Below are 24,586 nucleotides of genomic sequence, written 5' to 3'. Positions count from 1 at the left end.
GTGCTTAGCGTAGTTTGATGTGTTGGCTCCCTTGGTTTGCAGGGATCTAAAACATGTCTCACAGACAGGCCTCGTTGTGTCCGTAGGCTTGCCCTCACTGTCAGAGATATCGCTAAAATACTTCCAAATTTCGCTTCTGGGGTCTTTTTTGTCAACAAGCCGAGGCGCATCGGCAGTTGCACTCCCACTTGCAGCCATGCTTCTCGCTTTCTCACATGCTCTGGCAGCTAGCACGAGAGAGGGGAGGGACTTAGTGCGTGCTTGAGAGGGGTGGGACTGCAGGCACGGCTGCAGTGCAGGGAGTGGAAGCAGAGCGCTGAACACACACGGCTCTTATTAAACCGGCGCTTTCTCATCGGAGTACTTTCCCCGTCATTCTTAAAGTACCGATACTAATGAAACGAAGGAATTAGGGATGCACGATAATTATCGGTCCGATATTAGGAATTATGACGTCATCCCGTAAACCCGATACCAGTATTAATAGCCCCGATAATATACAATATATTTTTTTCGGTAAAAAAAAAGAAAAAAAATACTGCGGTGTGGGGTGGATTGGGATGAGGGGCGCTTGTTTTTTCACTCGGCTCCTCCCGTTTTGCCAGTACTGTGGTATTAGTGGTTTAGGAAGAGGGGAGTTCTTCACAAATCCAGCGCTCCCTAATACTTCGAAACTGATCAGTCACCGGAAACATCGCCATCGAAGCGTACGAAGACAATAATACAATACAATGTGTGTGTGTGCGCGCGCACGTTGAAGCTATGTGCAACTGAAGGCATATGCTCGAACCGGAGCTGCCTGGAAGCTGCAATCATGTTCATGTATCCGTCCTGAGTGTGCTGACTTCTCCTCCAATGTCCCGCTGTCTGCTTCCTGCATAAAGTCAAGTGCTCGGTTGCAGTTGTGGCGAAATGGTCGCTCCTTTTGTTTTCATTTAAACAGCTCCTTATATCCGTTAGCGCAGCTAGCTAGCAACCAGATGCTAACAACAACAATGCACGTAAGGTCTCTCTCGCTCCCTCGCACCACAGATACACACACCCTCCCGGTCCTCCAGATGGCCAGTCGGTGCCTGCCGGTGAGCGTGGAAGTGTTGGTCTGCCACAAGCGGGCGGCAGGAGCGGGGCTGTCATGTAGATGGTATTTTAAACTCGATGCGCTCTGAAACTACGGAAGGAAAAAAAATGTGTTAAAATAATTAGTGGCGTACATTTTTTTTATTATCGGGTATCGGTATCGGTCTTGAGAAGCAGGAAGTTATCGGTATCGGTTTCAAAAAAACCAATATCGTGCATCCCTAGGAGGAATCGTAACGGTTTTAAAGGTAGGGTATCGCGGTACCTTTCAAGTATCGGTACACCGTGCGACACTACCATGAAGGCAAGCCTTCTCCAATGGGTGATCAGGGGAAAAAACAATGACAAACAAATTGATACAAGACACAACTCAACTAAAACCCAAAGGGATGCTGGTCCCCAAGAAATGTAAGCCTTGTTCATTTTGGAGGATGCTACTGCCTACCTTTTTCAACTTCACAACTCATCAACGTATTAGTGCAGAGACAAAACAGAACAAAGGGTATCACTTTGCACAGAGTCATCCAGTCTAGAAAAAGTACCGGTTAGTGTGGTTGCATTCGATAAGCAGAACAATAATATTATTAGTTCTTGCCATTTTGTATTGGTTTCAAATTTGGAATCAAGTTTCAGTTCCCAACGATATCATCACAACAAGCAGTGTAATGTGATGCTGCAACCACTGTAAGACATTGCTTTTCAAAGTATTAATTTAGATTGTAACAAACCTGCTTTTGCCACCATGACATTTCTATGCACACTACACATATGAAGGGAAATAACACCGGCTAAAGCCAAATATTGGTTGACCTTGACTGATGACTTGCAATTTCACAAGCCACGTTCCTGAGTATGTGCTGTTTGGTTGGAGTGAAGGGTTTTTATTGTCAGAATTGATGATGGATATGTTAATTTCCTCTTCCTCGTAATTTCTCGAAGGGTTTCCTTGACGGACCTCATTTTGATCTTGTTTTTGCTGCTCCTCTAGAGCTTTTTCTTTCAATGTTGCACAGCCATCTTTCTCGCAGACGTTGGCTTTGTTTCTAGTGCTTACCCACAGTGTCTCTGCACAGTTTGACAGTCGTCATTTGTTGGCACAGCTTGGAGACCTTTTTGGAGTATTGGTTTGATGGAAGGATCTCCCGAGTCAATTGTATTGTTTGTCATATATCAATGATTACAGGCATGATCAACACAGGGATTGTATTTGTATTCTTAACACAATAGCATTAAGTACTGTATTAAATGTATTGTCGTATCTATTAATATGAAAACATAATGTTGAAAATCAGATGAGGGAGGGTCTGCAGTCACATCAGGTTTGACAAATGTTCATACAAGCAGAGAGAAGGGAAGACCAACATAAATGCAGCTGCATTTCAAACATACAGAACACAAGAAATGCATATTGTATATATTGTATTAACACACATTGTCCGGCCAGAGCAAAGCACCGCATACGTCAAGGCGGGGGCAGGGGCGGGATCAACTCCTGAACATCAACAGCGGCGTTGTATCCAGTTTGTACACAATGATAGAGAAACGTAACAAGCAGCAGTGGTCCACTGAAGAGACCAGCTACCTACTGGGAATCTGGTCTTCCGAAGAGGTACAGAGGAAGCTGGAGCACAATCGGCCGTTGTTGTTGTCGGTGTCAGCTGTGAGGGGTTTCCGCGCGGGTTGGCTTTATGAAGCAGGCACGCAAACGGTTACGTCATGACACAAACGATGACTCAATGACGCAGCACCAGTCGGACTCTGGGCGGTGTGAAAAGAGCCGGAGCTAAACCGAAGAACCGGTTCTGAACCTGAAAAGCTCTAGCACGGAGCTTGAACCGGAGTTGCGTTGGTGTGAATGAGGTATTAGTTAGAGAATAGGGAATTGATCAGGGTGCTGTAAAGCAGGAACAATTATGTAATGACATACAGTATTCCCTTGTGTTCTGCTTTAGAGTTGTATTTTCATTGGGGTGGATTTGGTTGTTTATTTTAGTTTTAAGGATGGATAAGATATCAAACTTTGTAAACAGTTTTAGTCATAGAACAATGGAAATATATATTTACGATGTCTTATGCCTTACAACCAATCATTATTCTTCCTGGAAATGCAAATGAAGTAACTAGGGGTGTAGGGCTGTGCAATTTAATCGATCTTGCGATATATATCGATATTTAATTTTCCGAGAAAGTATCGATATTTCAGCCGCAGGTATCGATAACATTAAGTCTGATAACTGTGTTCGTTATACTCGCGTCCAGGAGAGAAGCTTTAAAAAGGAGACTAAGTGAGTCTCTGAGAATGTTCAAATGTATACTTTAATAATAAAAAGCGCTGTAATGTTACAAAGCAGAAGATGTTTCAGTCAGAAAAACAGCTGTGTTCTGGCTCTCGTGAGCGAAGGGAAGAGAGCGAGTCTCCACCTTTCCAGCTGTTAAATATCCTCTGCTGAATCCTCCCTGTGGGCCGGTTGTCGCGCTGCTGGGGATCGGCCCTCCACGTCTCCATGTTCGTTGTTGCGCATTACAGAGGATTTAGACATTGCACATTAAATATATAACTAAACACGCATTTTCTCCTCCTTATCTCTTTCATGACTTTCATTTAATACAATTTAAAACGCTGTAATCAATACTCCAAAAATTACCTCACGGCTGGTTTCATTTCCGGGTAGTTCCGAATGTTGTGTCATGCTACCACGTCTGTAAACAAACGTATTCAAATAAACTGTACCTTCATTTAATATTCAGCAATAATAATATCTCGACGTCTATAGTTGTAGTGTTGAAATCAGTAGGTTTCGGTGTGCAACACTCCGTGTCATATCGCTACTAAATTTCACCTCTATAGGAAATTGTATATAGCCACATGCTAAATGCTAAACCGGAGATGAAGGATTTTCAGAATAAAAGCTCAACAACTGGTTGTGCACAACAACTTCTGGTTTTTTCAGTATAAAACAGCATTTAAACTGACGGTATGTTTATGGTACTTTATGCCATCAAAACATTGATTTTAATTTCTAACAGTCCCATTCAAATCCCCCGTGTTCCGCCACCTGCTGCACCTTTTAATTCTCCATTGTCCATTATGATACTGCACTTTACAGCTAGAGTTTTGCACTGTTTTCAATAAATGAAACAAATTTTTCTCACCACATCTTTTGATTAATTTTGTCCAGTATTTGCAAGCTGGAGACTCTGTCAGAGCCATATATTGTATAATGGATGCTTTCAGTTTTCAGTTGAATTAATTCAATCCAAGTCAATGGAACACTCACAAGATGTCACCAAAATCCCACTGTCCGTTTAAAATCTTTCAGAAAATGATATAAGTGTATCGAATTATATCGAATCGAATCGTATCGTTGGCTGAATATCGTGATATATATCGTATCGTTGGCTGAATATCGTGTATCGTATCGTGAGATTAGTGTATCGCCACAGCCCTATAGGGGTGTAACGGTACACGTACCCGTACCGAAATTATTCGGTACGGGCCCTTCGTTCGGTACACGTGTGTACCGAACGAATATAACGTTAAACGTAAAAAATTGAGAACGTGAACAACTTCTTGGAAGTAATCTCAGGTGCTGCGCGCAGCATTCAGAGTATTGCTCCCATTGTGTTCAACGCGTCATAGAGCAAACAAGTCATTTTCATTGGACGAGCTGTCAGAGGGATCGTTCAAATGTAGTTCCAGTGATTTGAGGAAACTGTCGAAATGGCGAACGCAGATAAAGTTAGCTGGAAAATCCTCCAGCATCATTCAAGTCTCCGTTTTGGGAACATTGGGTTTCGCAGTTACGTACCAGGATGACGGACAAAGACAGGGGACCGAACCAAAGCTGTTTGTTGGCATTGTTCAACTAACATTGGTTACGCGGCTGGCAATACATCAAGCTTGCACACTCATTTGAAAAGGCATCACCTGAACGTGAATATCACCGGTACAAAAAGACTGAAGTGCAAACCCAACTCCCGCTCGCATTTAAGCCTCCACCACTCGCAAAAACATCAGACCGAGCCAAAGCTATTACAAACGGCAAATATCCTTATGTTGCCATGTTAGCAAAGCGCTACCTGGCTGTGTCTGCTACCTCTGTCCCTAGCGAGAGGGTGTTCTCCACAGCAGGAGACGTTGCTAGTGCCAGCAGATCTGCCCTTTCGGCAAGCAATGTGGACAAGTACATTTTTTTTAAAAAAAACATGAAAAATACAATGACAAGCAAGTCCTAATGTCAAGCTGGGCTGCTTAGATACAGCACAGTTCAAATACAGATGATTTCAGTTAATCGAAAAGCTGCACCTTAATGTTTATTTATTATATTTTATATTTATTTGAGTGAATATTCACAGTTTAATAATAATTAAAAACCCAAAACTAATAGTTTATGTTTTGTGAGTACTAGTACAGTACAGTTCTAATACAGATTATTTCAGTTCATCGAAATGCTGCACCTTAATGTTTGTTTTATTATATTTTGTATTTATTTGAGTGAATACATTATTCACAGTTTAATAATAATTAAAAAAAAATATGTTATGTTTTGTGATAATTTTCTGCTGTACCGAAAACGAACCGAACCGTGACCTAAAAACCGAGGTACGTACCGAACCGAAATGTTTGTGAACCGTTACACCCCTAGAAGTAACACAATAAATGGTCAGCAATGGTGGACAAACTAATTTCTTCCATTGTGAACATCAGTTCACTTTCATGTGAATCATAAGAGTCAGTGTGACTCCTAAAGTTGGTGCCCTTTGTACCAAAGACCTTTCCCATGAGAGGCTTAGCCTGGCTCACTATGAGATGATCACACATGTTATCTTCTATGTCTAATCCTTCTGCCATCTTGCAGCACTTCATCAGCAACACAAACATGTTGGTTGGAATAGAGCTGTGAAAGTATTGGCATTTACCAAACTGTGAATGCAGTTCCTCTTTTTAGTGATCGCACCAGGGGAATGTCTTTGGGGAAAACCCCCAAAACGGTACATTTTTGTTCTACTCTTCTCCTCCTTACTTGGTTATGTTGAAGGCTCATATGATTTGTAATATATAAATACATGTCCTACAACACAGAGAGCCAAGGGCAGTTTCCTAATGTTCAGACCCAATACAAATTCTGCTCTGTATTACTTTCACTTTAAGTTGAAAGACACATTTATTGTGTTGCAGTTCAAACGAGATTGAAAGCACCAGAGCTGTTATGATATGAAGTGCCTCTAGCCTGGCATCTGCAGTTGGCTCCATCAGCCGAGTATCTGCGTCTTCAAGAGGCACAGCGTGTGTGCGTTAGTGTGTGTTTCTTTATGTGAAGAGGGTAGAGCCTCCTGATTACACAACGTGTGCTAGTCTTTGCCAGAGACTGAATGTGTGTAGAGCATTGTTTTTGTTTGGTACGTGGAGCACAGTATCTCGGTTGGTAGCGGCTAATGTGTTCTTGATAATCCACCATGTGCTTCTAATGAATTTGAGAGCCTGTGACCTTCCTGCAGCGAAGACAGCGTGACGATGCAGAAAGAAGGAAAAGCTTGTTTGTAATATTACAACTTTCTAGGTTTTCAATTATGAATGAGCCCTTAAAGTGTCCTTTTATGAATGACCAGTCAGACGGATCGTAGTGAATGCTGATAGTTTAGAAGGAAAAAAAGAGAATTGATAAGGGGCATGTGGTTTACGGGCTACGATAATGGACTTCTTTCACTTTGCTGAGGCCAAAGAAAGCGATCATATCCTGTTACGCTGGCTTGTACGATGACCGTGCTTTCTGGAGGCTGCGGATGCTCCTGCTGCAGCGCAGGTTAATGAGTTTATTCACAGGGTGGTTTCTGTGTAAGTCTTTGATTGGATTTGTTCCACTCCTTTCTATGTAGAATTAAAAATGGCTTTGACCTGAATTTCTTTCCAACGTGTAGTCGTGCATGCAATGTGGTTAAACGTTGTACATTCAAGTTAAACCTGTTCTTATTTTCTTTAAACTTGGTGTCTTGTGAACTATTTAAACCGTTATAAATAACAGAGATTTTACATCACAACATTATATTTGTATTAAGTCAAATGTTATCTGCCTTATACCCATAAGTACAACATATTTATAAACCACACTTCATAATCAAGGCCATTTCAAATCAATTTACAGACATTTCAACTTGGCATGTATTGGGGCAAACATATAATTATAAATGTACTTAAAATCCAAGACACTAGCTTTTGAAATATTCTGACCATTTAATCAAATCCGTTAATTTAGCAACTAATCAGCAAAAATGTATGAAGGAAGTTATCATTAACTGCAAAGACCAACCCACATTGTTTCTTGCTAAAAGAAAAGCTGGGCTGCTATAGCATTTAAAACGGAGAGTTTCTTCTTGTTTTCTTTCCTAGTCGTGAGAGCACACACTCGTTTTTATTGCCAAGTGATCTTTTTTTGTACCATTGTGCAATAACAACACTGGGAGAAGGTGTGTCAACTTCTTTTATTATTAATGTTCACAATAAAGTAGGAGAAGTGAACTGCTGACTCTGCTCAGTGTAGAGTATGGCTTTGTCTGCATTGTCTTAAAAGCCCAATGTGTAGGCAGTGACATGGAACTGCTACTAATCTTTATGCTGCGTGGCTGTTGATCACAGGCTCCGTTTTCTGTGTATTTCAGCCAGTTTAAAGACAGAGTTGCTGTGTCAACCTTAACACACTGACCTCGGCAAGGCTCTGGCTCTGCAAAGCTGTGGTTTAGGCAGAGCTGGAGCAGCCATGTGTCAAGCCTGTGATCCGATTGACATCTTATTGAGCCAAATGGGATGTGGCAGGTGTAGATGGAGTCACGTCTTGAATGTCATGATGAAAACTGACAACATTTCCCTCCATGGTTTATTTTCGAGAATGAGGCCTGCTAGTTGCTCATTCAGACCAGTACATTGGGCACACCTTGAGGTTGTGACACCTTGTTAGAGATGCATTTTGTTTTAGTCATGTGGGTGGCTTCAGGCTGATATTAATTGGATGGGTGAAAAAGCCATGAACTCAATGTTTTCATTGCTGCTTTTGTTTTTGTCTGCTTATGAGTTAAAAAGTGACCGTGACATTATGAGTTTTTTTAATTAGGTTTCTCCATTTCTACTGCTAAGATTTTTGCTGTTGATATTGTTATAAGTATATTCAATTTACACACGGCATCTATTGCACGTCTGTCCGTCCTGGGAGAGGGATCCCTCCTCTGTTTCTATCCCTGAGGTTTCTCCCATGTTCCCCTTTAAACTGTGGGTTTTCTCTGGAAGCGTTTCCTTGGGTCTAAGGACAGAGGGTGTCGTGTTGTCATACTGACATTCTGTACAAACTGTGAAGTCCACTGAGACAAATGTAACATTTGTAATATTGGGCTATATACATAAACATTGATTGATACGTTTCCTTAAGTTGAACAGCAACAGTTGCCCAGTGTTATGTCCAGTCATGTGAGCTTGGCGCTGCGGTGGAAATAAGAACAGGACCCATGTCTAGGTCCTAACCTTTGCTCTAATCCCTCCTGCAATCCCCCACCCCTCCTTTTTTAACCCATAATCAGTAAAGGCTTCATTGTTCTTGTCCGCTGCTTGGGTATCGGATCATTAACCTACATTCAGAGCAGTGGTGGTAGGCTTCTTAAGGCTCTCGGACTCTTTACACCAACTTTAATGGCTGTGTTTGAATGAGCTGAGCCTTCGTCTCCTGCTAGTTAAGTTAACCCTATTTACGCCTCTCACGGTGTACAAACATTAGAATATTTTATGAGGCTTTTGATTTGTGTGGAAGACATGCCCTGAGCTTCTCCTGCTAGTAAATGTAAGTCTATTCCTGTTTTTATGGAAGCTTTTAAGTGACGACTAAGGCTGTGAAACACTTTAGCATTCAATCTTACATAACAATATACATTTAGGACACATAGTCGTACATTATGTCTGGGTTTTACAACAGCTTAATGCTTGGCTTATTTTGAATCAAGCCAAGCAATATGGTCTCCTAAAAGTAATTATTCCCAACTAACATGATTTGTCCTTGAGTATGCTTAATGTTCTGTAGATTGAGGAGAACATTGAAGTCTTTTGGTTTTATTAAATGCACATTTTGACAGTTGACCAGGTTGTTTAATTTTAACCACCAAATGGCATCTATGAGGGCTGGTGCCTTGATCAAATCTATCTGCTTATGTAACATTTTGTCCAGAGTTGTCCCGTGTCTGTTTATAAATGTACTTGCCTTTACTGGCAATGTTAACTAATGCTTTTCCCATGTGGGGGAGTTTTTCTCAGAGCCTCTCCAGTCTCCACCTCTTCCCAGGAACACGGCTCACTCTTTATGCAACCACTGGAACGAAGGCCAGACATTCTGGTTTTGAGGAAGCGTTTCACCTTTCTGGGGTTAGGGTAGGGAGAGGTGAACCGACGCCTCCAGGCATCCAGTGACACTTGCTGTTTGGTTTTCCATGTCGAAATAAATTCAAATGACCCAGTGGTGATTGGAGAAAGAAAGCTGCACTTATTGTGTTGATGCATTTTTATGCTTTTGAATTTGGTAGTATGTGAAGAGATAAGGACGTCATGACTATTTCTATCGTATGTTTTCAAATGAATGTGCAGGCTTATATTTTGTGCATTATACTTGGGTAGTCCAGTCAACTCTATGTACTAGAGCTGCAACTCAAGATCATTTCCATTATTTATAAATCTAAATGTTGTTTTCTGAATGCACCGATACATTTTATGTCAGAAAATAGTGAAAATGTTTCTCATTCAAAGGTGATGTCTTTAACGTTTTGTCAGTCCAACACCAAAGATATTCAGTTTACCAGGGCATCACCGTAATTAGGGATGCACGATATTGGTTTTTTGAAACCGATACCGATAGCTTCCTGCTTCTCAAGACCAATACCGATAATAATATAATATATATATATATATATATATATATATATATATATATATATTAAATGTACCTGTAGTTTTTGCACACCTGGTGGTAAAAAAAAGACTAGTAGTGAGCAAATGACATGAGCATTACTACTATGCACAAAACTAACCCTGGGGTCGTCTCTGGCTTCTTACCTTTTTCAAAAGCCTCGTCGATAGGTAAAAGCCCCGGTGCCTTTGCAGCTGGCTTTGGATTCGCCGCTAGTTTAGCAGCGCAGGCGTCTTCGTACGCTTTTAACACACCATCGTAGCGATGGCGATGTTTCAGGTGACTGATCAGGTTGGAAGTATTATAGCTCTTTTTCCCTCCTCGTGGAACTTCTGCATTGCATCTGTTAATACAAATAGCAAGCGAACTATCTAACTCTGAAACTTTGAAATAGTCCCATACTACCGACGACATGTTTGTTTGCTGTCCTGGCTTCACGGCCGCACACCATTTACGTCACAGCCAGGCATGAGTTAGGGAGCGCTGGATTTGTGAAGAACTCCCCTCTTCCTAAACCACTAATACCACAGTACTGGCAAAACGGGAGGAGCCGAGTGAAAAACAAGCGCCCCTCATCCCAATCCACCCACACCGCAGTGTTTTTTTCTCTTTTTTACCCAAAAAATATATTGTATATTATCGGGGCTATTAATACTTTTATCGGGATGACGTCATAATTCCTAATATCAACCGTAATGCATTGTAAATCAGCTGTTAACGGCAAACATTCATTGGTTTTCCTTCTGCCGATTTCAACATGGAATTGATGTCGTTTTTACAATGAGCATCATCCAGCGGGGGAAATGATCATCACCAGGACAAGTGGATAGGGAGTTTACGCCATACCGATATTGGTATTGAGCGCTGACCATACCTCTGGTACCAGCGGTAGATATTTGTGGAATATCTTCTTCTGACATCCCTACATATAAATAAAAGCTCATGGACAGAACATCCCTGTGACAATCAGCAATTCATCCAGTTGTATTTTAATGAATTGATCTTTTGTTCCATCAAATATGAAATGGATAGATACAAAAACTACAAGCGGATATTTCTATTGTTTTAAAATGGCCGTTTTATTTTGAATACAGGCATAAATCAAATCTCCAATTTATAAAGACATTAGAATGAACTAAACCAGCACATATTTGTGTTTCTATTTGATAAATCATCCAACAAAATAATTTTGGAATTTAGATATTTTCCATAATTTTAAACAATCATTTTGTTGGCAGAATTGGATCCTCTTCTTATTTAGTTTTTCCAAAAGAGAAATAATATAACTGCATTTTTCAGGCAAACAACAGATTTGTCGAGGTATTTATGGCTAGCACAAGCATTGGAACATTATATAGACATGTATGCTGTTAGTCTGTGTGATCATGTTGAAGATGGCTGTCTCTTTGCTGGCTATTGTTGCCTCTCCTGCCCCTCTCCCCTAGTCTCAGTAATAGGTTTTGTGCGCCTGGCTTTGTCCTGCTACTCATTAGGGAGGCAGAGGAGACGAACGCTAGGAGTGGATGCGCAGCTGAGAGACCTCCCCCATCATTTAAACTGACGGCATACAGGACCACAACCACGTGACCGGCTGTTTACTGTCGCAGCAAGCATAGTGTGCAGGATTTGCCTTACTCCTATTTTAAAAACCTAGCTTTAATGTAGATTTCAGAATTCTCTGCTAATAATCCACTTGTTTTATTTGTACCATTCTATAACATTGTTAAGAGGGTGACTTATTCATAGCTTGTGTTCTTGTAGGTTCCTTTGTGTGCAGCATGTATGTTCTCCATGGTGTGTGTGTGTTCTCAGCAGGGAGTACTCTGGAAGCTGTAGTGGAGTAATGCTGCTGCTGGTAGCGTACTCTGCGCTCTGTGTGTCAGGCTCCCTGCTATTCTTAGCCCTCTTCCCTCCCTGTCCCATCCTGCAGTTTGTGGATCAGATTACTGTGTGCTCTTCATCTATCCCAGTTACACGACCACCACACTCTTCACCACCCCCCCAACTCCACAAACCCCCAAACCGCTGCACTCACGCAAGAACAGCAGCCGCTCTGCTATCAGGGCCAACATGCTCCAGCCCTACAGGGAAAAGGTTGTTATTGTTGTTGGTGAGGAACCAGTGGAGTTAAAGTGCAGGAACACCAGGTTATAAATAAATACAGAGAGACATCTGCTTCTCGGAGGGACCAGCAGTGCAGCCATCGCACTTAACTCAGGATTTCTCTGACTTGACTTGCAGTATATTTAGTATTTGAAGAGTTCAGACCCACATTTTTCATTTCTAGTGTTCGTTATGTCCGGGCTTAAAGAGGATCATTTAGGAACTGTGTTATATATATTTTTAATTCGCTTAATCTGAAAAGTAAATTGACCTCCAGCCCTGATGGCCACCATGCTTTAGTCATCCACTAAAACTGTCACAATATTGTGGCAACATGGCATGTGGTTTGAGTGACCTGGACAGAAGGATTGTATCTTAGAGCTGGACCGACTGGTCTATAAACACAGGCTCAAAGTAATGATTATTGTAATTTTTCTATTTTATTCAGGCATTTTTCTGAATTATGCTGTTATTTGCGTGTTCTGCGAAACATCAGAACAAGATAAATATGACATGGGACACTTTTCTCAATCCCTTTATCTTTTTATAGTACAAAACACCAAAAGATATTATATTCATCATCACTTTTTAAAGATGGGAAAGCAACCCTCACAATTCTACATTTGAAACAAATACATTTTGGGCATTATTTATTTTGCTTATGCAATTTAAGAATAGTATATCAGCAACTATTTTAGACAATTCTCGCCTCAGCATCTCAAACTACACCGTCTTTAGTGTGGCACCTTTTTCTCTGCTGTCGATATCTCTTCCTTTCACAGTCGTGATTTTGCACTTTGATAGTCTGTTTCATTGGAATTAAGTGCGTTAGATAACTTGCTATTGCTGTTTTTGCTGTAAGGATCCAATGTCAAACTAATCTCAGCCTCTGTGAACTGTAGCTCGGTTTGATCTAGACTTGAAACAGTCCAAGGTTAATGGCAGCGCTCGCAGGAGCTCATGCAGCCCTGATCTGCTCATGAAACGGCAGTGAACGAGAATGCCAAACTGGCGATTGCCCAAATACCTCTGTAATTATAGTCGCACCCTCTTCGCCTCTTCTCTGGGCCAGATTGGAGTCCTGTCAGCGTAATTTCTGGTCTGGTCCTGGCCTGTCCATACCGCTTTAATACCCCCCCCCCTTTACGCTAGCCTCTTTACACCAACGTGCTCACTCTGGGCTGCTCAGTTCTCCCTTTCAGCCGCCTGAATGACGATGCTGCTGCATACCGGCGATCTGCTGACTAATGACGGACCTCTCACTGGCCTCGGCTCAGCTGCAGGGCTGTGATACCGGTCAACACTGTGCTATTACTTAGGATCAGCGAAGGTTGTAAAGGTATCTGAGGAAACTAAATGTTGGATTCCTCTGAGGAGTCTAGCTTTCCTATTCGTGGCAATTTAGTGCTGAAACCCAGACGGACTGGATTCTATCTGCCAAGGCAACGGTTATGTGTGACCGATCTACCCAGCTGTCTAAATGAACGCTTAATCATTTTAGTTGTGTTATAGTTTCAGTGCATGACATTAAGGATTCTGTGGGCCATCTAAGCTAATTTACAGATGGTCCTGAGCCCAATAGAGATTGCCCTGAAAAATGCGCGCGGACAAAATGATGCACGAAGGGTTTGGGGAGCCTCCCCCTAGAACATTTAGATGTTTGCAGGTCTTAGATGCTGTCTGGTTCTCTAGACTGAATTATAAGATGAACCACCACAATATTATATTGTACAATTTCAATTTTATTCTTCATTTCACTTGTTTGTTCTTGTTTGCTCGCTTGCATGCCCTGCATAGCTATAAGAAACACTTAAGTTGTTGGTCAAGACACTTTCCATCTGGAAAAAAGTAGAAAACATTACATTCAGTTATAACTGCCAAAACAAACAAACATTATTTACACTATAATGGCCCCTGTTAAAAAATGTTGTAATGTTATCTACTGTAAGTTGGTCGAAGGAATGCCTCCTCATCCGGAAGCTGACCGAGCAGACCCGAGCAGCAGTCGAGAGGAGCCGAGCGCATCCGCGAAGCACACAAAATGGTGACGTCAGAGTTCCCGTTAGCCGGCAAATCTAAATCTCTTCGGTCAAAATAATTTCCCTTTAGCGCAATAACGCTTCAGTTGCGCCACTTATGTGACAGACAAGAAAGTATGTGACAGACAAGAATAGTCAACTCTAATGTCTAACACTTAATGTGGAGAAAGAGATGTCCTGTATGGGTTGATTGTGCGTTGATCTGTTGGTAATGCCTCGGGGTTCCGGTGGGCATGTAAACAAATGCATAATGCTGCACTATACTTTGCGGCTTCACCCGGTTGCATAGCGACACTTATTGATAAGGTGTCTTTTAATAAGCAGGTAGTCATATCATTAGCTAGAACTAGCTGGATCTGATCGATATGGATATAAACGCAAGTGAAGTCTAATCTGACGGGAGAGAGAGATCAGCTGCTGCTGACGAGTCGAGACTCAGCTCTGCATAACCACCTGCAGCGGTGAGCGGAACAAAACACACACTTCAGGTTAGACTATCACACGTAGCTATTTTAATTACCTCTCAAACTACCTAAACTAGTTATAGATATGTTTAGTTTCACTGTCGGTTCACTCATTACTGGATCCGCGAGCTGCATGATACTGGCATAATAGATTGCCCGATCGGGCAACCAGCAGGTGAGGCATCATTGCCCGAGCTAAATACTAGATGGCCATCGGGCAGTCCTTAATGTCGAGCCCTGTGTAGTTTTTTTATCAATATTTAATACAAAAAGCTTGATTAACTTTGATTAATTGAGTATTTGGTAACACAAAAAAACTGGCCTAATGGTTATCCTCATCATACATTTCAGTGATTCATTATTTTGGTCATTAAAGTCAGATAATGCTGAAAATAACTTTTACATTTTCCCTGGGAAAATACAATACAAAAATCACAGGTACCTATATTTGGAAAATCCAAGTTAAACTTTTGTTTGATTCGCTGTTCAAGCCTTTTTGTGCTGATGCACTTGAGCTGTTTAAACTTGTAAATCATGTGGCTTTCCCATAAATCCTTGATTAAGCTACATAATTGTCGCATATGATGATGTTTATGAACTTCTCGTCCGGGCTTGTTATCATAATGACTGATTTTTATACTTTAAGGACTACAGTATGATACATTCAGTCACAGTTTGTCCTGTACTTGTGTAAGGATGAATTGTACTGTCATCGCAGTTAATTGCGTCACTGTTGACTGTTTTATAGGTCCGCTGTGTTTGGTTCTCAAGGCAGAAGCTTTACAATGTAGTCCATTACTTCTGTCTTTCTGTCTTGGTTGTTATTCTAAAGCAACAAGTTGCACATTTCCAAGCATTTGGTCACATCTTACGTTGGTTAGCCCAGTTGCTAGTCTTGCATGTACTTCTGAGACTTTTGAGAGCTGGTCATTTTGAGATTGTGGCTCCCCTTGTCCTGTCAGTTTTGAACCGTAACATGTATACGAACCCACAGAAAAGGGAAAGCTGTACATAACGTTGAGCTGTTTCAACATTATTTTTCCAACTGATTTTGAGTGCACATTTAATTACTTAAAGGTGGGGTAGGTAATTCACTTCAGAAACACTTGTTGCTATATTCCATGGAATCCTCTTAACATCCCGATAGCAATGAATATCTGAAGTGCTGTGACGATAAATACATTAAAAAATATCATCTGTGGAAGCCGTAGCGCTGTAAAAAGCACGACCAATCATCTGAGCCGGCCCGGCTAAAGTAACTGGATGGCCTACCTGCCTGTCAGCCTTCCATCTGGGCACAAACTTATCTCGTGCCCTCATTGGTCATTTGCGCGTTCGTGTGTGTTGGAGGAGGGGCTCTGTGAGGAAGGGTCAGATTTGTGTACTTTCAAATTCTAGCGCACTCGAGCTGGTTTCTCCATTCTTACCAATACCTACCCCACCTTTTAAGATGTAATAAATGGCCATTTTTGGCTTAAAGAAATTGGGTATTATAATTATGCGGCTCTAAACCCTGACTGTAATTTGCTTAATCTTTATTGTTATTTTTACAATTTTATATAGAAGGAGAAATTAGAGGTAAAATTACAATTGCAGTTTCTCAGGCTCACAGGACAAACCCCAAATGAATACAGGGGACTGTAATGATAGTCTGTGAAAACGTCAATATTCACATTTCAAGAAGCTGAAGCCAGCCAACAAGTAAAGGGTTAAACGATATACTTCCATTATTCAATAAAAAAACTGCTCGGCCTCGACCGGGGAAACCTGCTGAAGAATTGTAAGGAATCCCTTGAATTGGGATGTTCTTTCGAGCAGAGTGGGCAACCCCAGTAAAACATGTTTTCTGTGTGAATAGCTGCAATACAGAAGATAATCATTCTGGTTTTGTTTGGACTATTGTAAAGTTGTAACTGGATGCAGATTGAGTAATGGGGCTGTCCCATTCATTCTGTGGAGGCTGTTTCACAACGAATCTCTCAGGTTTCCTAATATACAGTTCACAGTTTGCAGTACTTTCATTGGGCTCAAAACATGCTATTTCTGTCAAGTCAGTTGAGACTGTGTTAAAGAAAAGAGAAGCGGGGGAAGTTCATGGAAAGTGCACCACAAAAAGGATCTTGTGACTGAAATTGGCGATGTTCATGTGACGAGATAACTGACACATGCCAAGTCGCCTTTTGTGCGCATGTTCGGCTGAGTGTTGCACTTCCTTCGTCACTGCAGGCGCTCATAGTGACTCTGCTATATGTGTGACTTCACCGACACAAACCACATCAGAGAGAAGCTCGGTTACAATGATGAGTAGACCATAGTGACAGTGTTCAGAGATGTTTTCCTCTTAGAGTTTAAGAGTCCCTAACGCTGTGATTCATGCTGCCTTGTGTGGTTACCCCCTGCATGTTTCTTTTTATGGTCTTTCTCAAGAAGAGGAATGGAAATTTCACTAAAAGTCCCTGATTACTGATGTACTCAAAGTATATCCTTAAACACAGCCGAGTGGCCACTCCAGCTTTCTTCAGGGTTAATTGACTTTTCCTTACTTGGCTTGTTTCCACTGCTGTTCGCTGAGAGTCTAGCCTGTAAACCGTCTCAGAAGAATGTAATTGTTGCTGTTAAACATGCCTCTTGTCCTTGCATGTGTAACTGTCAGCCAGACTGATGTGGCAGCGAGGGAATGTTTCTCATTGCTGTGGTTTTCTGTCTCCAGGTGCATGATGAACCGACTGAGCTGTAGCTGTCGCAGCTAGTCAGGTGCTGCGCCATGGCCAAACCTGGGAGCGACAGAGATGGAGCCATGGTGGATAAACAGGGGGGGAAGAAGGTATGTGAGCACATGCAATAGTACTATTTATCACTTTGCTTCCTTTCATGTTTACTGTTGGCATAGAGGGCTACACGTTGCAACTGTGCGCACGGAAAGTTTATTTATATAGCACTTTTCAACACAAGGCATTTCAAAGTGCCTTACAAAAATGAAAGACATTTAGAGCATCAAACACATTAGAAACATTAAAAAGCAAAGATAATAAACAGGTAGATGAATAAAAGTTGCTGTGAAAGATGTGAATAATTAAGTTAAAAGTAGCGGCAAAAAGAAAGTCTTCAGCCTGGATTTAAAAGTAGTCAGAGTTGCAGCGGACCTGCAGGTTCTGGTAGTTTGTTCCAGATGTAAACATATTGTTCAAGAGTCCTCTGTTTAGTCAGGAAATCCCTCAGTCTATACGTTTTGAATCTGGTTTCGTCATTTATTTATTGAAGATCTTCAATTACAACAGTTCAATCACTATACTTCAAAATAATAATTATGATGAACCAAACAATCACAACTCAGTATTCTTTGTCCAACATAATTTATGAGATTTATTTGTAACGGATTTAACTAAAGGAACCTGCACAGAAGCTCGTTCCATGATTTTACAGCACGAAGTCACGATGACACGCTTCTTTTCAACATGTCTAAGTTTCTCACTTCCCACTCGCTGTTACAGTAGATCTGTTAAGATGCACACATCTGGGTACTGACCGCATTCAACCTCCTACCTATTGAGATCACCTTTACCTGTTCTGCGCTCAAACCGCCTCACATGTACATGTTGACATTGATGCTTTTATCATTATTATTTCAGATGTGATTCACGAACAATATCCCACGTCCCGTATTGTTACATGAACACAACTGAATAATCCCTTTCTTCATAAATGAGAAGGACAATATACGTCTGCGTTTATTTTTAAGGCGAAGTGTTTCTCATCTTAACCCTCCCCACTGCCAGACACTTCAGCTTTGCACAGCTGGCACTTTGCTTCTCTGAGATCAAAGAAGCACCACACTGCAGACATTTTTCCTCCTGTCAGAAATGTATTTTACTGCACCAAAGTGCTGCTCACTAAAGTACTAGTACTGAAAAAAAGAGCCTTCTCTGCAAATCAGAGTGCACGTAACGGGAATTGTAAGACATTGTGATAAAATACAGACATTACTGGTTGAGGCCTGCTGCAGTGGGTGCTATCACTGATGAACTGCGCGTACAGATTTAATGCACATCTTCCAAACTTGTAGAATCCAGCTTCTATATGAACATGAAAAATAAAACCAGCGTTGCATCCATGAAAGAAAATGGCAGCTGCATGAGGGAGGGATCAAATTGATATTTTCCTGTTTTGTGAATTGAGTTGTTTAATTATAGCCAGGCTATGCTTTCCGTTTATTTTAATGATAATAATGTATGAATTGCTTATTTCACCATGTGTAAAGGGCAGCCTTTGTGTCAAACCTGTTTCTTTAAGCCTTAATGGCAGCCATTAGTCTAATACGTCTATTAGTATTTAATATTTCTCAGGTTGTTCAACTTTTTGCACAAATTCTCACATTGTAACAAACCCAGTGCCCCTAACAATGTAAACAGAATATAAGCATCCTTCTGTGTAAACAAATTAAAACGAGTCACTCCTGATCTTTCACTCCACACTTGGCGAGTACCCAGCTTTCGTAACAGGATTGCTCTGAGTCATGGTAGCAGACCTGCTGCCTGCAGGACCCAAACAATATGTTGCAGAGTCACTGGTATTATCATCCGCACTTTGCCAGCGTCATGTTTTAGAAAGCTTTAGTCGTAACTGAAGCTTTAACCTTTTTAATTGTTGAACTAGTTAGCACAGCTTTTCAAATGTGGCTGCCTAAGTTTATTTACTGTCATGACTGTATTGTTTATACACACACTCGCATAAACACACACACACATATCTTAGTCACACACATGGCCACACTTTTGCTGTGTTTTTGAAATGCCTGATTTTAATTTTTTTAATTCCTCACCTCTCTGACAGAGTAAAGACAAGTTGTCCCCTTTCACCAAAACTCCGAAGCTGGACCGGAGAGAGTTGCTGGGGAAGGAAGGGAAATCCAAATCTTCCATGAAGCGCAAGCTCTCCTTCACGGCCAGTCCGCTGCGGGCCGAGGAGCGAGACTCGGACACTGGTAAGAGCAGCTGCTCCTGCTCCTCTCAACAGCCATGCTGCTGGCTGGCTGCCACGTCCTCACAGCGCCCCCTGCTGGCCTGTCGTCTCATGTTGTATGTAGGGTCAGGGGGCTTAAACTTCTTCCGCATCAGGGTCAAAATCTGACACGAAGTTATGGACTATTTAAAAACCTCACAGGCAGGGTAGTTCTGTTAAGTTAACAACGGCAGCGTTCTCCAGTAAGACCTGGCATGGAAACGGCAGTTGCTCCATTTGAGTTCCTGGTGGCCATCGTAATGTTTTAAATACAATGCTTCACTAAATTGCTCTGCCTCACATTGGAGACATTGTTAACTGGATGTCTTAATCCTACCTATTTTACTTGTGTAAAGAAACGATTCATCGTCTGTCATTTAGTTGGAAGTTTAACTTTTTACATCAGAATTAAGAGCTAAAAATAGTTAGTGTAATCTGTAATTACAGTACTGTGTTTTACAGACTGTTTGAGGTTCGGTAGACTTCCCTTCTTCTCCCCTGTAGAGCGTTACGTTGTGTGGTCCTGCGTAGGGCTGTGCAATCAATCATATTTTAATCTCGATTATGATTTTGGCTTGCAACGATTACGAAAACACAGTGGCGAACCGTCAGGGCCTTCAAGGTATTCAGAGAATACCCTGGAACACTCAGATAAAACAAACAAATCGATTTAATTATATAAATAAAATGTAATAAATGAGAATCGTATCTGTGTTGTTGATCTGTAATTTTACAGTTACGTTGATTTGTTTGTCCTTCTCGGACCATGCACTACGCATGTCAGTGGTTTTGTGTTAGAAAAGAAAGCAACCAATCAGATCTTGTTCTGATTGGGGGGGGGTGTCTACCGAAGGTCCAGTTGTGATAGGCACGGTTCGCCACTGCGAAAACAACGTAATCGAAATAAAACGATTATTTTTAGTAAAAAAAAAAAATTATTTTATAATTATTTATTGTATTGTTTTTTCAGTTGAATTAAACTTAAAATTCAGGGTAATCAACTATTAAAAACATACTGTTCACATTTCTTTTCCAATAAATGGATGTTTTCAAAGTAAATGGATAATCGTTTTTAATAATCGTGATATCAATTATTGACCCAAATAATCGTGATTATGATTTTTGCCATAATCACACAGCCCTGCGTCATCCTAACAGACGAGAACCCTCCATTTTTAGAAACTGAGTTTATTTGATGTTGCACAGTAAAGCTAAACTAGCATGGAGGGTGGCTTTGCCTTCCTGCAGCCTTTCCCTCTCAGGTCCTGTGTTGAGCGGAAGATAAAGGAAACATTTGAAGTAACGACTCCACTGACCACGTCGGAATTTCTCTCCTGTGTTGCCATGACTCATAATCTGTGCGTGGAGTGCGAGTGTCTGCATTTGAGTACATGTGAGAGGAGGAGGGTGAGAGAGAGTGAGCGTTAATGCAGTGCTTTCCCACCCTTCCACCTCCCCTCCCTTGCTCTCCCCTCCCTCCTCTCCCCTCCCCATCCTCTCTGCTTTGCACTGTAGATGACTCAGACCCAGGCCAGTCGAGTGAGACCTGGGGAGAGAGATTATTGCCTCCCTGCAGGATATACGCAGGTAATCGCTGCAGCCCGATCCTCAGCCCCCTCGACAAGTCACGTCACTCTGCTGCTGCTGTAAAGACACACACACACATGCACGTGTGTGTGTGTTTCCGCCCTGCATCTGCCCGTGTTACAGCTCACGCATGTCTGTGTTTAGTAACGACCGAATGATGGCGATGGGGCTGGCTGGCTTAAGAGAATGCTTTCTTTTTTTAATTCCCCCTTTTTTCAAACCTCATGCTTGTCATCTGTTTCTCTGCGTTCTCAACAGATGCAAGCGAAAGAGGGAAAACGTGTCACTGTGACGATGAAATTGATCTTCTTTCGGACTGTCCTCTAAACATCTTTCTTGGTTTTCTTTTGCAGATAAAGATATACCAGACAAGAAGAAAGTGAAAAAGGAGGCCGGGGGCAAGAAGTCCCAGGCTCCCAACCTTTTGTTTGGGTATCCTCTGTCAGAGCGAAAACAGATGGCTCTCCTAATGCAGATGACTGCCAACAGTCCAGGTTCGTGTGCTGCCCTTTCTCCTTACCCACATCCTCAAGATGGCTCGGAGTACATTTACTAGGGGATGAGTCATGCCACCGGGCGCTTTTCAAGAACATGCCGTCTAAAATGTCAAGGTTATTTGAGAATAGGAAATGTTCAACTGTAAAAACGGCTGCTTTATATAAGGGACATTGTGCGGTTACCTTTGTAATATGTAACCGGGAAAGTTCGCTGGGTTTATTTCTTGTTAATAATAGGTTCTGAATAGTTGTAAGAATAGACCAATTAGTACATACATGCTGACTCCAGTAAAACCAGTGTCACTGCGGCTGCTCAATCAAATGCTCATTAAAGAAACAGTGGAAAATAAACACATTCACGTATAGGCTTGTATGAATTGACTGTGAAGATTGATAACATTCACGTCTATATTCAATATGAGGGAGGCGTGTGGCGCAGTGGGTTAGCGCTGATCTTCGAATCAGAGGATAGCAAGTTCGAGTCCCACTGCAGTCGGCATGTCGTTGTGTCCCTGAGACACTTCACCCCACATTGCTCCTGTGGGGATTCTCCACAGTATTGAGTATGTAAGTCGCTTTGGATAAAAGCGTCCAACAAGTAACATCTAATGTAATGTGAAGCTGGAGGCAGCAGACGATTAGCGTAGCTTAGCATAGGGAACAAGACTATGTTCCGCTCTTTCTGTCCAATAATATGCAGTTTATTCTCAGTACCCCTGTCTCAATGAAAGTATTCGATACCATAATCAATGTGTGGATGTAACCGCCCAAGGAAGAGCTATAGAGCTAACTGTTGATTTTCCTTTTTAAATAAATAAATGAGAGAAAGATGGACAGCTCGACTAGCTCTGTCACAATAGCCGCGTTCACACTGCGGTACTTTTCCCACAAAGGTTCATGCGAACTTAGTTCATGATCGCGTTCACACCAAAAAGAGCCGGTACTAAAAGTAGTTCATGCGAACCTTTTTACCCCCTCGAAAGTCCCTGAGAGAGCAAGGACTTTCGAGCGGCTCTTTTGTGAGAAAAGAGCTATATTTCTGATTGGCTGGGCGGATTGCAATCCACGCCCCGTAAAACTCCCAAAAAGTTTTGTGAAGCCCCCATTTTATTATCCTTGCATTAGCATTATTAGCATTAGCCCAGCGCAGAAACGCAGAGAGACTAACTTATGGCAACACAAAATAAAACATGGGAGTGGTGGAGATGAGGAGGTGTCGGCGTTCTGGCGATTTACTCTGAAGGCTTCAGTAGAAGCTGCTGGGACTCCCAGCAGCTTCTACTGAAGCCTTCCCAACTCCGGGGACTTTGGGCGGCAGTATACGCCGTGAAGTGGTTTGCGGCCTGCCAGTAAACCCAAAGCAGAAGAAGAAGAAGTGACGTCAGCGGCTTCATTTGCCTAATCCACCCCCTGGGACTTTTTCCGGTGTGAACGCGATCTGTACTTAGTTCATGCGAACTAAAGAGTTCGCATGAACCTTTGTGGGAAAAGTACCGCAGTGTGAACGCGGCTAATCTACCTACCAGCAACATCTGTGGAAAAATACAAAGCATGCTTTATTAAAATGATTTGATTCTGGAATATATCTGTATTTGTTCTCTTTGGCTCGAGTTAGGCTAGATGTTTCCACTCTTTTATGCTAAGCTCACCAGCTGCTGGCTGTAGCTTTAAATTCAAAAAGGAAATTAGTATCAATCTTTTAATTAATAAAAACGTACCAAATCAACACATAGTATAAGCACAGTCTTTCTTGTTCTCAGTGAAGCCAGTTTCTTGCACATGAATCCAGGCGGTTATCTCAACCTGTGACAGGCTTCTGCTTCGAGCATCAATTAAGTGCTTTCCTCTCTGCCTGTGCACAGACTCTACTCCCAGTCACCCCTCTCAAACGACCCCTGTGCAGAAGAAAGTCCCCAGCAGCGCCTCGTCTCGACAAAAGGACAAGGTCAACAAGAGGAACGAGCGAGGGGAGACTCCCCTTCACATGGCCGCCATCCGGGGAGACGCCAAGCAAGTGAAAGAGCTCATTAGCTTGGGAGCCGACGTCAACGTTAAAGACTTTGCAGGTACGATCCCTCGGGAAGTGATCATTTAACAGCTTTCATCGTAGCTGCATGGAAGCTATTAATGACATGTAGCCGACAACAGCTGAATAACAGATGCTTAGTCAAAGGTGGCGTCTCATGAGATAATCAAAACAGACCGTGTGCATCTCACTATCGCCTGTGCATGTTTATTTGATGTCATATCAATTAATTTGGCCTGATCAACAAACAAAAATCTGTCTTTTTGATGTACATTTCAAATGGCTGTTTTATATTATCAGTCGATTAATTATTTGCTGCTTTCTTTCCCTCCTCAGGCTGGACTCCTCTTCATGAAGCCTGTAATCTAGGTTACTACGATGTGGCCAAGGTGTTAATATCAGCGGGAGCGGAGGCGAACACGCAGGGGCTGGACGACGACACGCCGCTCCACGATGCCTCCAGCAGCGGGCACACGGATGTAAGAGCTTCACTCGAATAATCCTAAATATAATGTAGACATTAACGGTAGTCATGTTATTATAATGATTATGGTTCATCTTGAGATATGGAGTGATGTGGAATGGTCTGCAGTCAAAATTGTACGTCATAAAAAGCAATTATACTCAAGTTAAGTTAAGGAAGTTAATTATTAGAAAGTTGAACATATTGTGAGCTGGTTTCAGGTTTTTAAAAACAACTTCTTGTATATGGTTTTCTAACTTATAAAGTGTATACTATTAGAAATATTTGCTGCATCTAATGATCTATATTAGGTTTTCAAAACAACGAGGCTCATGCTTTATTAGAAATTAGTTGTAAATGAATTGCTATAAACGAGAGTTGTTTACACAATTCCAA

General features: G+C 41.7%; 1 protein-coding gene across 1 annotated transcript in view; it reads left to right on the top strand.

Moving 5' to 3' along the window:
- ankrd12 (ankyrin repeat domain 12) overlaps positions 1-24,586 on the top strand; it is a 39,592-nt gene that overhangs the window by 3,952 nt on the left and 11,054 nt on the right. Inside the window, 6 exon segments of the mRNA XM_071206377.1 lie at positions 17,330-17,443; positions 19,450-19,600; positions 21,133-21,204; positions 21,558-21,698; positions 23,564-23,767; positions 24,064-24,206. Coding sequence (XP_071062478.1) covers positions 17,384-17,443; positions 19,450-19,600; positions 21,133-21,204; positions 21,558-21,698; positions 23,564-23,767; positions 24,064-24,206 — 771 coding nt within the window. The 5' untranslated portion in view covers positions 17,330-17,383.

This window comes from Pseudochaenichthys georgianus, chromosome 17, assembly GCF_902827115.2.
Source record: "Pseudochaenichthys georgianus chromosome 17, fPseGeo1.2, whole genome shotgun sequence".
Taxonomy (NCBI): Eukaryota; Metazoa; Chordata; class Actinopteri; order Perciformes; family Channichthyidae; genus Pseudochaenichthys; species Pseudochaenichthys georgianus.
The sequence above is the reverse complement of the archived record's forward strand: the minus strand, read 5'-3'. Positions and strand labels throughout refer to the sequence as shown.